We start from the raw sequence: 13343 nt of genomic DNA, 5'->3' as shown, positions 1-13343 counted from the left end.
ATAACTTATAAACTTAGGCCTATAATTTTTAAAATAATAGTTTCATTTTATGGTATCATGTCTTGTCCTGGGATATTAAATTAGCATAGATAACTTTGCTGTGTCTGCTACCTTTCTGAAAACTGAGAGGGTAGTGCAGGGAACACTGGGATCTATTGACTGCTTACCATGAGCCACTTCTGACTATATTTTATAATAAATTATAATTTTAGACATAAAATGCTCTTATCTTCATGGATGCAAAAGATTACGTAGTTATTAAATACTGGATCCAGGATTCAGAATCAGGCAATGCGATAATCATTCAGCCTCCAAGTACTAAATGTACTTTTATCAAGCTTTTTCCATTTTCCTTATTCAAAGACCAGCATTGAAGAGTATTGGCAGAAAATAAGGCAAAATACTTGTAGAAATTGTCCTTGGTCAAATCTACATTTCATAGTGTCCTTGAAATTGACAGAGTGATTCACTATGACCAGATGGCTATTTTCTTTTTCTTTTTTCTTTTATTGGATATTTTCTTTATTTATATTTCACTCCCTAACCATTCTCCTCCCCCTGCTTCTGTTAGGGTGCTCCCCAACCAACCCATCTACTTCCTCCCTCTTCCCCACCCTGGCATTCCCCTAAACTGGGACATTGAGCCTTCACACAACCGAGGGCTGCTCCTCCCACTGTAGCCACACAACACCATCCTTTGCTACATATGCGGATGGAGCCATGGGTCCTTCCATGAGTACTCTTTTGTTGGTGGTTTAGTCCCTGGGAGCTCTGATGTGTGGTTGAATTGATGCTGTTATTCTTCCTATGGGGTTGCAAACCCATTCAGCTCCTTCAGTCTTTTCTATAACTCCTCCATTGGGGACCCCGTTCTCAGTCCAATGGTTGGCTATGATCATCTGCCTATGTACCTGTCAGGCTCTGGCAGAACCTCTCAGGTGACAGCTATATCAGGTCCCATCAGAATGCACTTCTTGGCATCCACAATATTGTCTGAGTTTGGGTGACAGTATATGGGTTGGATCTCCCAGTGGGACAGTCTCTGGATGGCTTTTCCTTTAGTCTCTGCTATGCCTTTTGTCTCCATTATTTCCTCCTGTGAGTATTTTGTTCCCCCTTCTAAGGAGGACTGAAGTATCCATATTTTGGTCCTTCTTCTTCTTGAGCTTCAGGTAGTCTATGAATTGTATCTTAGGTATTCCAAGTTTTTTGGCTAATATCCACTTATCAGTGAGTGCATACCATGTGTGTTCTTTTGTGACTGGGTTACCTCACTCAGGATGAAATTTTTTAGTTCTATTAATTTGCCAAAGAATTTCATGAAGTCATTGATTTTAATAACTGAGTAGTAATCCATTGTGTAGATGTACCACATTTTCTGTATCCATTCTTCCATTGCAAAACATCTGTTTTTTTTCCAGTTTCTGGCTATTATAAATAAGGCTGCTATGAACATAGTGGAGCATGTGTCCTTGTTATATGTTGGAGCATCTTTTGGGTATATGCCCAGGAGTGGTATAGCTGGGTCCTCAGGTAGAATTATTTCCAATTTTCTGAGGAAGCCCCAGACTGATTTCTAGAGTCATTATACAGCTTACAATTCCACCAACAATGGAGGAGTGTTCCTCTTTCTCCACATCCTAACCAACATCTACTGTCACCTGAATTTTTGAACTTAGCCATTCTGACTGGTGTGAGGTGGAATCTTAGAATTGTTTTGATTTGCATTTCCCTGATGAATAAGGATGTTGAACATTTCTTTAGGTGCTTCATGGTCATTCAATATTCCTCAGTTGAGAATTCTAATTTTAACTCTGTACCCCATTTTTAATAGGGTTATTTGATTCTCTGGAGTCTAAAATTTTGATTTTCTGCATATATTGGTTATTAGCCCTCTATTGGATGTAAAGAAAGAAAGAAAGAGAGAAAGAAAGAAAGAAAGAAAGAAAGAAAGAAAGAAAGAAAGAAAGAAAGAAACTATGCTATTGCTTAAGATCTTTTCCCAATTTGTTGGTTGCTGTTTTGTCCTATTGACAGTGTCCTTTGCCTTACAGAATCATTGCAGTTTTATGCAGCCCCATTTGTCAATTCTTAATCTTATAGCATAAGTATCTGGTATTCTGTTTAGGAAATTTACCCTGTGCCCATGTGTTCGAGGTTGTTCCCCACTTTCTCTTCTATTAATTTCAGTGTATCTGGTTTCTATTCATATCCAAAGGAATAGTCATTTTTTTCCCTAAGAACGAAGAGGTGTACAGTCAGGAATATAAAGTTTGTATGGAACAATTCCTTTAGAAAAAGAATTTGTTTTGTTTAAAATCAAGCATTTATGTTTCCCATAGAAGTTTAGCAGACGGCATATAACACAGGTATCGAAACTATGCTAGCTCTTGCTCTTGTCTTCCTCTCTCCCCTCTCTGTCCCTTCTCTCCCCATTGCCCTACACACACACACACACACACACACACACACACACACACACACACACACACACACACACATCTCTCTTCATCTCTTCATAGCCAGCCTCTCTCTCTCCCTCCCCTTCTCTCCCCCCTCCCTCCCTACCTCACTCCCCACTCTCTGCATTTCTCTGTCTCTACTCCCTCAACTCCTCTCCCCCATGCCCTAAATAAACTCTATTTTACTAGACAAAAGAAAGAAAGAAAGAAAGAAAGAAACTATGCTAAATACATTTGCATTGTTCACATATTTTCCTTTTTGCCTTATCTGAAACCCTTCCTCGTGGATGAAAAGTATACTGTTTCTTGTAATAAAAACAGCCAATCCAGAAAGCATAGCACAATGACTCTATGTGTTATTATTTTCTTTACTAGTATTATTCTCATTTAATTATAGTTAAGTTGAAACAGGAAACAAGGACACTAAATAATTCATATAGAATGCATTCAGACACAAACTAAGAGAAATGTTATGATAGAAAGTTGACTTTTCTGCAACTTTTGCTTTAAACTGCAGGGATTGCTTTAAGCCAACCCAAGGTGGCGGCTCCTCTGAAACGCATATACACAGCCAAACCACTTTTTATCTATTAACTTTGTACCATGACAATTATGTATGAATATTTAGGGCACTCTAGTTATTCTTGTTCATTGCCTTTTTTATCTCTCCCCTACCCCTGTTATCCACCCTCTAATCTCTGTCTGAGTTCTTTCTCCACATTTCTGTCACTTTGTTTTATGACCCATTGATTATAACCAAGACCACTTTCCTGACCATTAGTGGATTTGGAACTAATTATTGGAACCAAGTCCACTCACCTTTGGCTACATATCTGAAAATCATGACTGCTCCTCCTAGTGAGTCCCTTAACAGGTAGCAGTTTCATTTGGTGGGATGGAACTAGTGCTGCCCTCCCTGATCCTTGATTGGCTGTTTACAGAACCAGTCTCATCCTGGCCCTATTCGGTAGTAGCACAAGCTGCTATGAGATCACTTTGAATTGCTTGGCTCAGTACTACTCAGATCTTCTCCCCCAGCTATCTTCTTGCTCTTATTTTTTATGTTTCTGTTTCTGGGTTCTTGTTTGAAACTTAGTGGGGGTGCTAAATGTACCCCGTTTAGGGAGAAGCACTCAACTTTCACTTATGGCTTGGCTTCTTTGGCAACCATGAGTCACTACATTCACTGCCATTTACTCTCCTGCAAGTTGTTCATGGGGCAGTGAAAGTATGCCAACTGGATTATTGAAAACTCTTTCCTTTGGGGTTCTTTCACATGTAGTCTTGATATATCGTCAATTTCTGTTTCACCAGGCCAGACAAAACAAGTATTGAATTCTAGGCAAAGATAATGCATTTTGTGCTTCCTTGTCTCGGGTGGAATTTGTGGCTCTATTGATTGTCTTTGGACTTTCTTTCTTTCTTTCTTTCTTTCTTTCTTTCTTTCTTTCTTTCTTCCTTCCTTCCTTCCTTCCTTCCTTTCTTTCTTTCTTTCTTTCTTTCTTCCCTTCCCTCCCTCCCTCTTTCTTTCTTCCTTTCTTTCTTTCTTTCTTTCTTTCTTTCTTTCTTTCTTTCTTTCTTTCTTTCTTTCTTTCTTCATAAACTAAAACTAGCCACTGAACTTTTTTTCTCAAAGACAATGTAGAGGAGAGAAAAATGATATGAAATGATGAGTGTTATTTCCAATGAAACACGGACCGGTAGGAGAGCGAGGGCAAATCTGAGAGGGTGTGAGAAAGAGCAGTAATGTGTACACTTGAAATTTCACAGTCGTGTCCTCTGGGGACATGGACATAATGTAATACAGGCTCTTCATTGTCTAGACCTTACAGATGCCGGAGCAGGGTCTGCAGAGTGCCCTTGTCTTTACTCACTGTGTGGGCACTATTGCCAGTGGTCAGTCCCTCTTACTATTGGAAACAATCATAGTTATGACTGAATGTTCTCACCTGCCCTTCTTGGCTTCAAGTGTCACCTGCATGCCTTTCCTCATGACATTTTTATTTGGAAATTTAAAAAGAAATGTTTAGAAGTTACAGTTTTCTAACAAGACAACTTCTTCAGCTCAGAGTAAACACAGAGAATCAGAAGCTAATTTTGCCCACAGGAAAATGTCTCAGCTCTTGCAAACCACCTTTGCTTTGTGGTTATTTCACAGTTGGTAATAATTCTCTCATTTTCTTCAGGCAACCTTTTGTCAACCTGACTGATTCCTGCCTGAGCATGCAGAATCAAGCCTTGCCTGTGAAATAACTGAACAGTATTGTGGTTTTCTTTTTAATATAGTGGCTATGACGAAGGCTTCTAGAAGACAAATAAATAAAGAAAACAGGTGGACAGAGTGAGTTTTCATGGCAAAGAGAAAAGAAAACGAACAGGTCGCTAACCCAGTTAAAGAAAGATTTGTAATTTGTTAAAAAAGAAAGCCATATTTACCATTAAGGATTACTTACACACTCTTAAATGACATTCACTTATGCTTTAAGATGAAGCCAACATTCCGCACTATAACTGCCACTCTTGTTGTGTTTTTCAATAAGGAAACAGTAAATCTCCCCACCATCCAAGATAAGGAACAGACATGTTACACAGCATCACCAGACTCAGTCGTGCAATAGAAGTGTGTTTGAAGACGTATGCTTCTCCAGTGCTTTAATATTGTCATAGATAAAGCTCACTTCATCTGCAATCCATGCAAACAATACTCCAACTTCATGTTTGGATCAGTATGAACTTACAGGGTTTTTATTTTTTTCAAATTACGGCACCAATTAGCAATGGCCTGTGTGCCTCTGCGCCTCTCTCACAACAGGGCCTGGCTTGCTGTGGCTGACTGCGTGGCTGCGGAGCCCATGCTGGACCTAAGCAAAGCTGCAACACCCCCCTCACACTCTATTATCTGCAGCCCACGGTGTGGAGGCAGCTTTACAATTTTCCTAATGCCCCATGAGGCTTAATGTTCTAAGGTGGGCTTTGATTTAAGGTTGATTGGTTTCAGACTGATAAAAATTCAAACCCTTGATTTTCTTTTCCACACACAAATGGAATATGGTGTTTTAAGTAACAACAAACCTTTAGACAGCAAAGCAAAAACAAACAAACAAACAAACAAACAAACAAACAAACAAGTATCTCCTAGGATACTATTTTCACATTAAATAAACAAACAGTTAAAGGGTCCTTATGTCCTTCCACATGGGTTAGAAATAACAATCCAGGGAAGTGCTTATGTATGATAACATGTGACCAGGGCACAACCCAGGCACAAGGAAGTGAGGGTTGAAGTGCCTTGACATCGACAATTCTGGATGAGAGCAAACATTAGCACCAGGACAGGTTTCAGAAAACAGAACTTTACCTTGGTTATCACAAATATGTTTCAACCTTAAGTACTGTCTAGCTGCCCTTTCAACATTAGAAAACCACGTATCTGCCCACTTTATTTCAAGCACATAAGATTTTTATTCTAAAGCTATGAAGAGAAAAGTTAGCAGAAATGAATTTATAGGCACCAGAGACTCCTGGGCTAAACATATACACATAATAGAATATTTTGTTTTAAGTCTATCTATGGGGAAAATCGGGAAATATACTGGAGTATCCAAAGAGAGCTGGTCTAATTATCTGAGTTCAAATTTGGATCAACATGAAAGGCAAAAAATGTCGTAGGTACCTTTGGTGTTTCCGCCCTGTTTGTGTAAGCCTCACCTAATACTGTTATCACACTCAGAAAACAAAGAATATGAGTGAAGAATCCACAGCCCCCTTGATGGGCGGGACATCTCTTGGAATACTTGTGTTAATTTCATAGATCCCTAACAAGCAGATGACTATTTTTCAAATCTGATTTTCCTGTCAGCAGCTCAATTTTTTCCCCTCTGTAAGTAGGACAGATTATTCCCACAGGTGACAATGCTGGCTTCTCTGCTCAGTCCAAGCATGACAGATTAAGTAAGCTTCATGCAGACCAGTAAACACAACCATGCACTTAAAGAGACAGTACCGAGACAGTGTTTTGGGCCTTAACTGCATTTGTTACTGGAACTTGCAGTCAATGTGCTGCTGTTGTCTGAGCTGGTCAGGTACCTTGATGGACTGAACCATGTGGAAGCACTCTTCTTACGGATGGTTCCATCCAGAGTGCCCCCAACTCCACCAATGGATTCACTCAGGATAATTGCCATGTACAATGACGGCAGAGACCAGGTACTTTGCATATATCTTCTAAATAAAAAGTACTCAACGGTGTTAGAAAGATGCCACTTAAATCCTGCCAGATGAAATGCTGATACTTCTCAAGGAAGTGACATGGATTGGAAGAGTAGCTAAGGAGTGAATTGAAAAGCTCCAAGTCAGCAAAGGAGCAAACTGATAAAACGCAAGAAAATGGTATCATTATCTTAAAGCTGTAACTGATGTGTTATATTGGAAAATGTGCTTTTTTTCAAGGAAAAAATGTTTCTGAATGTATTTGGAGACCACATTATTGTTTGAAGAATGTGTTTCTGAATGCATTTGGAGACCACATTTTTGTACAAAGAATAATGTACCTGCTGCCAGCCTTGTAATATGATAACCAATATCCACTCTGCTGAGAGAGGCATTTGAGATGTTGGTGAATTTGCTCTTTGGGTACTGCATTTGCAGATATAATTGCAATGTTGTGTTTTTCTGGGTGTTTCTGTTTATTTGTTTGTTGTTTGGAACAATATTAAACTCTAGAATCTGCCTGTGGCTCTTGGAAGCAGGATGAGTCAAATACAAAAAGGCTTTATAGACTGTTCTCACGTCACTGTTAGTGCTTGATCTGCTTACTGAAACCTCGAATCTTTCACAACCACATGCACATACTTGTCATTTATCCCTCTTCTCAGGTGCAAGGAAGGCTACCAAGGAGTCCGTTGTGATCAATTTCTGCCGAAAACTGACTCCATCTTATCGGATCCAAGTAGGTCAAGCCTTTTTCTTCTCTCTAATGGGATGATGTATAGGTAGTCCTGCCAGAGTGAAGGTCTTACCATGGCTGAAAGCTGAAGGTCGTATTGCATTAGGTGTCTCTGTGAGCTGCCTAGGACAGAATGTGGTGAAGGTGAACTTGATCTTAGCACAACTAGGGCTAATGAATTTGAGGGTTTCTCCCAAGAGAAACTTAGCCTTCAGCCTAAGACCACCCCGCACCCCTGCAGGGAACCAACCTGAGGCAACCCTCTGCCCTAGCTCCTAGGCTGATTCCTTATATCACTCTGTTGCAGAAAGAAAAATATAAAGAAATAGCTTATTATTACTTGGAAGAATGTTATGAAATTGCATTTTCATATTGCTTCTGAGACTTTGTCTGGTAATTTGTGATAATGATGAACTTATTAACATTTACCTTACTGAAATGAGAAAATATGCTTATGAAACTACTTAAGATGTTTTCAAACAAAACTTAAAACCCAGTATGACCACACTATTTTATGTAAGGCATTATAATACTAAGGAAATAATTTTTTCTTCATTCAAAAAGACAGATTTGTATAATTCCAAATATACTGCATATTAGTTTCAGGTGATATATAAATTGAAAAGTAAATCTCTATGTGGATATGACCAGTTCTGGCTGAGAGTACAAATATTAATTTAGGTGCAGTAACTATTTTGCTGTCATTGATTTGTACTACAATTGAATTTCCACTAAGGAAATTTTGATGCATTTAAAAATTTAATTCCATGTGTATAATGCCACAAACTATAAAGGCAATGTTATGGTTTTCTATATATTTCTAACATGTATCATGAGGATCTTAGACAGGATTTTGTATTGATTGTAGATAGAAGTGGTATTCTCAGTCCTCCTGTGTTTTGTAACATGAAGAGCATGTCCAGCCATCTTCCACATCTTTTCACAGCGTATATATCAATTTGTCCCATAAATTTCTAGCTCAATTACCTTGGCCAAATGCTAACATATTTAAAGAATGGATCACTTTTTTCTTTAGTTTCTGTAAAAATGTGTTTTGCCTTGCAAGGCATTTACCTTGTTGCAGTTATTTGCAAACTTGGTTTCCCTTGTGGAGTGCTGAAGGTTGTTAAAAGGCCAGCAAGCAACCCAGTCTAGAAGATCTCTTGTCTCTGAAGTGTGAAGTGTTGTTCTCCAGAAATTGTCACAGGAGTATGGTGTAAATGGGTGGCTATGCATTTTCCTCATTTTGTGCTTCTGATGACTTGTCGAGCTGGGGTCTGAAACTTGATTAAGCTTATGCTTGGACATGCATGTGAGACACTGTGAGTCTGACATGAAAATGAATTTGGTGCTTTGCTTTCTCTTTCTCTCTCTTACACTCCCCGAAAGCTGCACCCTAATGGCTCCTGATTTAAATTTCATTCTTCGCTCTTATTCCCTCTTCTGTTTCTCCCTTTTTCTCATCTCCTTTTATCCTTTCCAATACCCTTTTCAAATTAAGTTTACACATACTGTATGTGTGTGCTGGTGTCCCTGTGTGTGTGTGTGTGTATGTGTATATGCATGCATATGTTCACACATGCATTCATGTGCACACATGCATGCCATAGGGCACACATGGAGGTCAGAGGAAAAACTTGACATCAGTTTGACCATGTAAATCTTGGGTTTTCAAGATTTGTGGCAAGTACCTTTACCAACTGAGCCATATCACTGTCTCACCAGCACCTTCTTCCAAAAGAACCAAAATTTATATGTGGCAGTAAATTCTATATTAAGTACAGAATTCTAGACACAACCCACAACCTATGAGTGATTCCGATGGATAAAATAATTTCTCACTGAAGCATCTAACCAAATTTTGTGAACCAATTTGATTCAAAAATTTATTTCAATGAGGATAATGGCAGACATTTTCAAATTATAAAGGCAAACTGTAGTTTATCAGTGCAGACATTAAGTGTGAGACCAGCACCCATGACTGCATTCCTCAGAGAAAAAGACTTCACTATGATCCTAGGAATAAGGTGCATAGGATTATTTAATGTAGCAAGAGCAAGAGAGGAATTATCAGGCCTAATGCACAATAGGCTTTCCTTTGAAACATTTTTCATACCTTGTCTTCCTCTAGAATGTGAAATGACTTAAGTGTTCCTATCATATGAAACCATGAAACATAAAATTATTCTTATGTAGGATTGAAAAATGATTATTCTTTGATCTGATCTGCTCTGCTGAAGGTTTTTTTTTTTAATTTTGGGTTATGGTATTATGTGAACTTATTTTCCTACTACTCAAATTTTCTGTTCAAAAAAGCATACATGTCTGTAATAGTCAAAGTGCCAGAATTCCTTGAAATCAAAAAATCAAGGATTTTGCACATCTGAAATCCATAGATGAGTGCATGAATCACATATTATGTCATATCCATGTGTACATTTATTTAGAGATGATTAACGTTCCAGTAGCCTTTTCTAAGCAGCCACCAAGAGTCATCTAATCAGAAATATGATGTTAATCCAATGGGAATTTAACTCTGAGGACTGTACCAACTAATGAAGGAAAATGACATGTTTATGCATAAACACTGAGACGTACTGGGCATAGCATTTACATAGCCCTTTAAAATGTGCCACATTTATTCGGCTTCTAAGTCTCACAATTCTGAGAGAAGGCGATGATGGGGAGTTTTTCTTATAACACAGAGATGGGCGAAGTCAGAACTGGGAAGATTTTAGCCCGCTCCCGCCTCTCCATTGTCATCATTGGTAGTATGTGGTTAAATGTTCTATATGCCAGGATCTGTGCTAAGGGCTTTGACAAGATTATTTCATTAAATCTCCACAATCACAGACTACTAGGGAGTGCATTGAAAATTGCTCACATTTTATGGATGTGGAAATTAGACTACAGAGATGCAAAATATACTAACTCAAGGTCACACAGCCAGTTAACACTGGAGTCTCACTTTTCTTCCAAATGACTCTGGGGCCTAAGCTCCCAACTGTTGGACTCTTTTATACCTCTTCTGGAACCTTTCCTCTGCTAGTTATTTTCAACAGGACATTTATCACTCTAAATTTCATTGACTGAAACTCAATGACCTGCGGCAAACATCATTCTAAGGAACAATATTTGCACAATTTTCATATCTTAATGCAGCAACTTGAGCTTCCGTCGAGATTTAAATCCCTAATGAAATTTCCTTGTCAGAATTCTTGCTGAAGGATTGTTTAATTTGCAGCTCATGATCTCTTCAGAGTGGCTTCATGCTCGGGAAATAAGCTGTCCTCCAGTACCTTCATGTTTTTCTTCTCAGTATATTGTTATATCCCTTCTTCCGTCTTCCTTTTCTATTTAACCCATGGATTTATCTATTAATGAAAATCCCACAATGGGGGTTGAAGGCCCTGTTCCCTTTTATCCCTTAAGTAATGCAGAGTTGATGAGAAATGGGCACCCTTGACTGTGTATTTTGAAGTCATGCTTCTTTGCATGCACTTGAGAGATGAGGCAAAGGTATCAGCAGGGGAGCCATCATGCCTTCAGTGATAAGTGCCTGGACCCTAGTTGTGCTAAAAAGAACCTTGAAGATGAATCTATACTGAACTCACATGTCCATAATAACCATATAAATTGTTTCAAAGTCTGGTTTGGAAAACACAAAACAAAACCTAATATATCTGTATGACTTTATGAAAGATTCAGTACCCTTTGAGTTACTGTCCCACTAGGGATTTGATGGGATGTAGGAAGGAATAAGAGGAAAGGATGTTGGTCAGGATCAGAGGAGTTGCTTTCCTCCAAAGATGTCCCACATATCACCTATCTCTCTCTCTGTCTCCTGCTACTGTCAATCCTGCCCATAGATAACAGCCATCAATTTCCCAAACCTTTTTAACCATTTCTATTTTTTGTTATTCTCTACAAATGGTGGGCAGTATATAGATTTTCTGTCTCCATCTCTTCTTTTGACCACCTTTGCTCACCCATGTAAGGTATCATCTTTAGTCTTGAAGAAAAGAGAGATGGAACTAGAGAGCTATGAGCTAGCTGTGGTCCGACTGGGGTGGGTAGATGGTAGAGAAAATATCCATTTTAAGTTAGGGACCTCTTCACTTAAAAGTCATTCCAAGAGCATGTTCTCCTCTGAGAGGCTCTACCTAGCAACTGACTCAGACTGATATGAACACCAACAGCCAAACAGTGGATGGAGCTTGAGGACTCTTATGGAAGAATAGGAGGAAGAACTACAGGCACCGCAGGGGATAGGAACTCCACAGGAAGACCAACAGAGTCAACTAGCCTGGAACTTTGGGGATCTCAGAGTCTGAACCACCAACCAAAGAACATATACTGACCGTAACTACGCCTCTCTACACATACATAGCAGATGTGCAGCTTGGTCTTCATGTGAGTCCTGAACAACTGGAGCAGGGGGTATCCCAAAAGCTGTTACCTGTCTATGGGCTATGTTCTTCTAGTTGGGCTGCCCTGTCGGGCCTCAGTGAGAAAGGAAGTGCCTAGACTTGCAGAGAATTGTAGTGCCAAGGTTAGGGGATACTCAGGGGGCCCCCACGCAATCACAGGAGAAGGGGATGGGGAGGGGAATGATTTTGGGAGGAAGTAACCTAGAGTGCGGCAGTGAGCAGTATAGAGAGTAAATAAGTAAGTAAATAATTCAAGAAATAAAATTAAAAAAATTAAAAGGTCATTCTAAACTTCAGTATGCCTCTTTCCACTGATATCTAGTCTAATAGTGTTTGCATGGCCAAGACTATCAATAACAAATCTTCAAGCCTGAGTCTTCATTAACATCTACCTTAATCTCCCAGAGTTGTCATCTCTACAGTAACATGGAAACAATATCCAGCTCTAAGCCATATTATTAGTAGAAATTTGGGGGAACCCAAATTAGGATGTCATATGCTCCAAGGAAAAGGAGGTCCATTCTCAGTGTACTTAGTCTCATTAATAACATAATGTAAAAATGGACTTAGAACAAATCTTGAACAATTTAAATAATTTAAAAGAAAAATTATAGGGAAGACAAACTATAGATCTCAGTAGTTGCCAGACGTGGGAAATGGAGAAAGGGAAGAAAAAAACATATGCCATTTGTAAGCCATTTGTACATGATGGAAGGGAACAAGGGGGGTAGATTTAGAGATGAAGAGTGAAAAATCCCCACGTGTTCAAGATAACATAACACATACCTATGCTGTGGAGAATATATAAAAGATTGAAACTGAAACAAAAAGAAAACATAAGTTAGGACCACTAAGGGAAAGTGAAGACTCAGAAAGGTAGATAGGCACTAGCAAAAGACTTTAAAATGGGTGAGGTTTCTGGAAATGAAAAATATATTTTTTTCATTAAAGTAGCAATTATTCCTTCCATCTTTTTAGTATGGCTTTGGTGTATCAGCTTTCCCTAGTTGGAGTCTCCAGGGCAGGTGACTCTTAGGTTTTGGGTAGATTGGACTATGAGATATCTACCCAGTTCAGAGATAGAACTGAGATTTGATTGTTTTTTGACAAGAGGAAGTAGCTTTATTTCAATGGGCCTCTACAAGGCCTTAATAAAGACTATTGTAGCATTTGTCCTTCTGGAGACTAGCAACTCCCCAAAGCATTTATGAAATGAGATAGAATTAGGGACTTTGTCTGAAAGTTTTTATATTGGAAGTCTAGAAATCCATCTCTTAAACTCTAAATCACAAAAAGGGATTGGTATCTTCACTAGAATTATAGTCCCATACTCCTGTATAGCTTTGAAATAAGGGTGCTCATTGAGCAGGAGAAAAGAAGACCCAACTATACCATTCCTAGGCATATACCCAAATTATGTTCCAACATACAACGAAGACACTTGCTCCACTATGTTCATAGCAACCTTATTTATAGTAGGCAGAAGCTGGAAAGAACACAGATGCC

The 13343-nt window shown here is 38.9% G+C and overlaps 1 protein-coding gene across 9 annotated transcripts in view; it reads left to right on the top strand.

Moving 5' to 3' along the window:
• Nrg3 (neuregulin 3) overlaps window positions 1-13343 on the top strand; it is a 1115105-nt gene that overhangs the window by 803742 nt on the left and 298020 nt on the right. For all 9 annotated transcript variants that reach the window (NM_001433134.1, XM_087588941.1, XM_087588944.1 and 6 more), the window contains 1 exon segment: window positions 7337-7410. In NM_001433134.1, the coding sequence (NP_001420063.1) occupies window positions 7337-7410 (74 nt within the window).

The sequence above is a fragment of the Rattus norvegicus genome, chromosome 16 (assembly GCF_021556685.1).
Source record: "Rattus norvegicus strain SHRSP/BbbUtx chromosome 16, alternate assembly SHRSP_T2T, whole genome shotgun sequence".
In the NCBI taxonomy this organism is placed as follows: domain Eukaryota; kingdom Metazoa; phylum Chordata; class Mammalia; order Rodentia; family Muridae; genus Rattus; species Rattus norvegicus.
The sequence above is the reverse complement of the archived record's forward strand: the minus strand, read 5'-3'. Positions and strand labels throughout refer to the sequence as shown.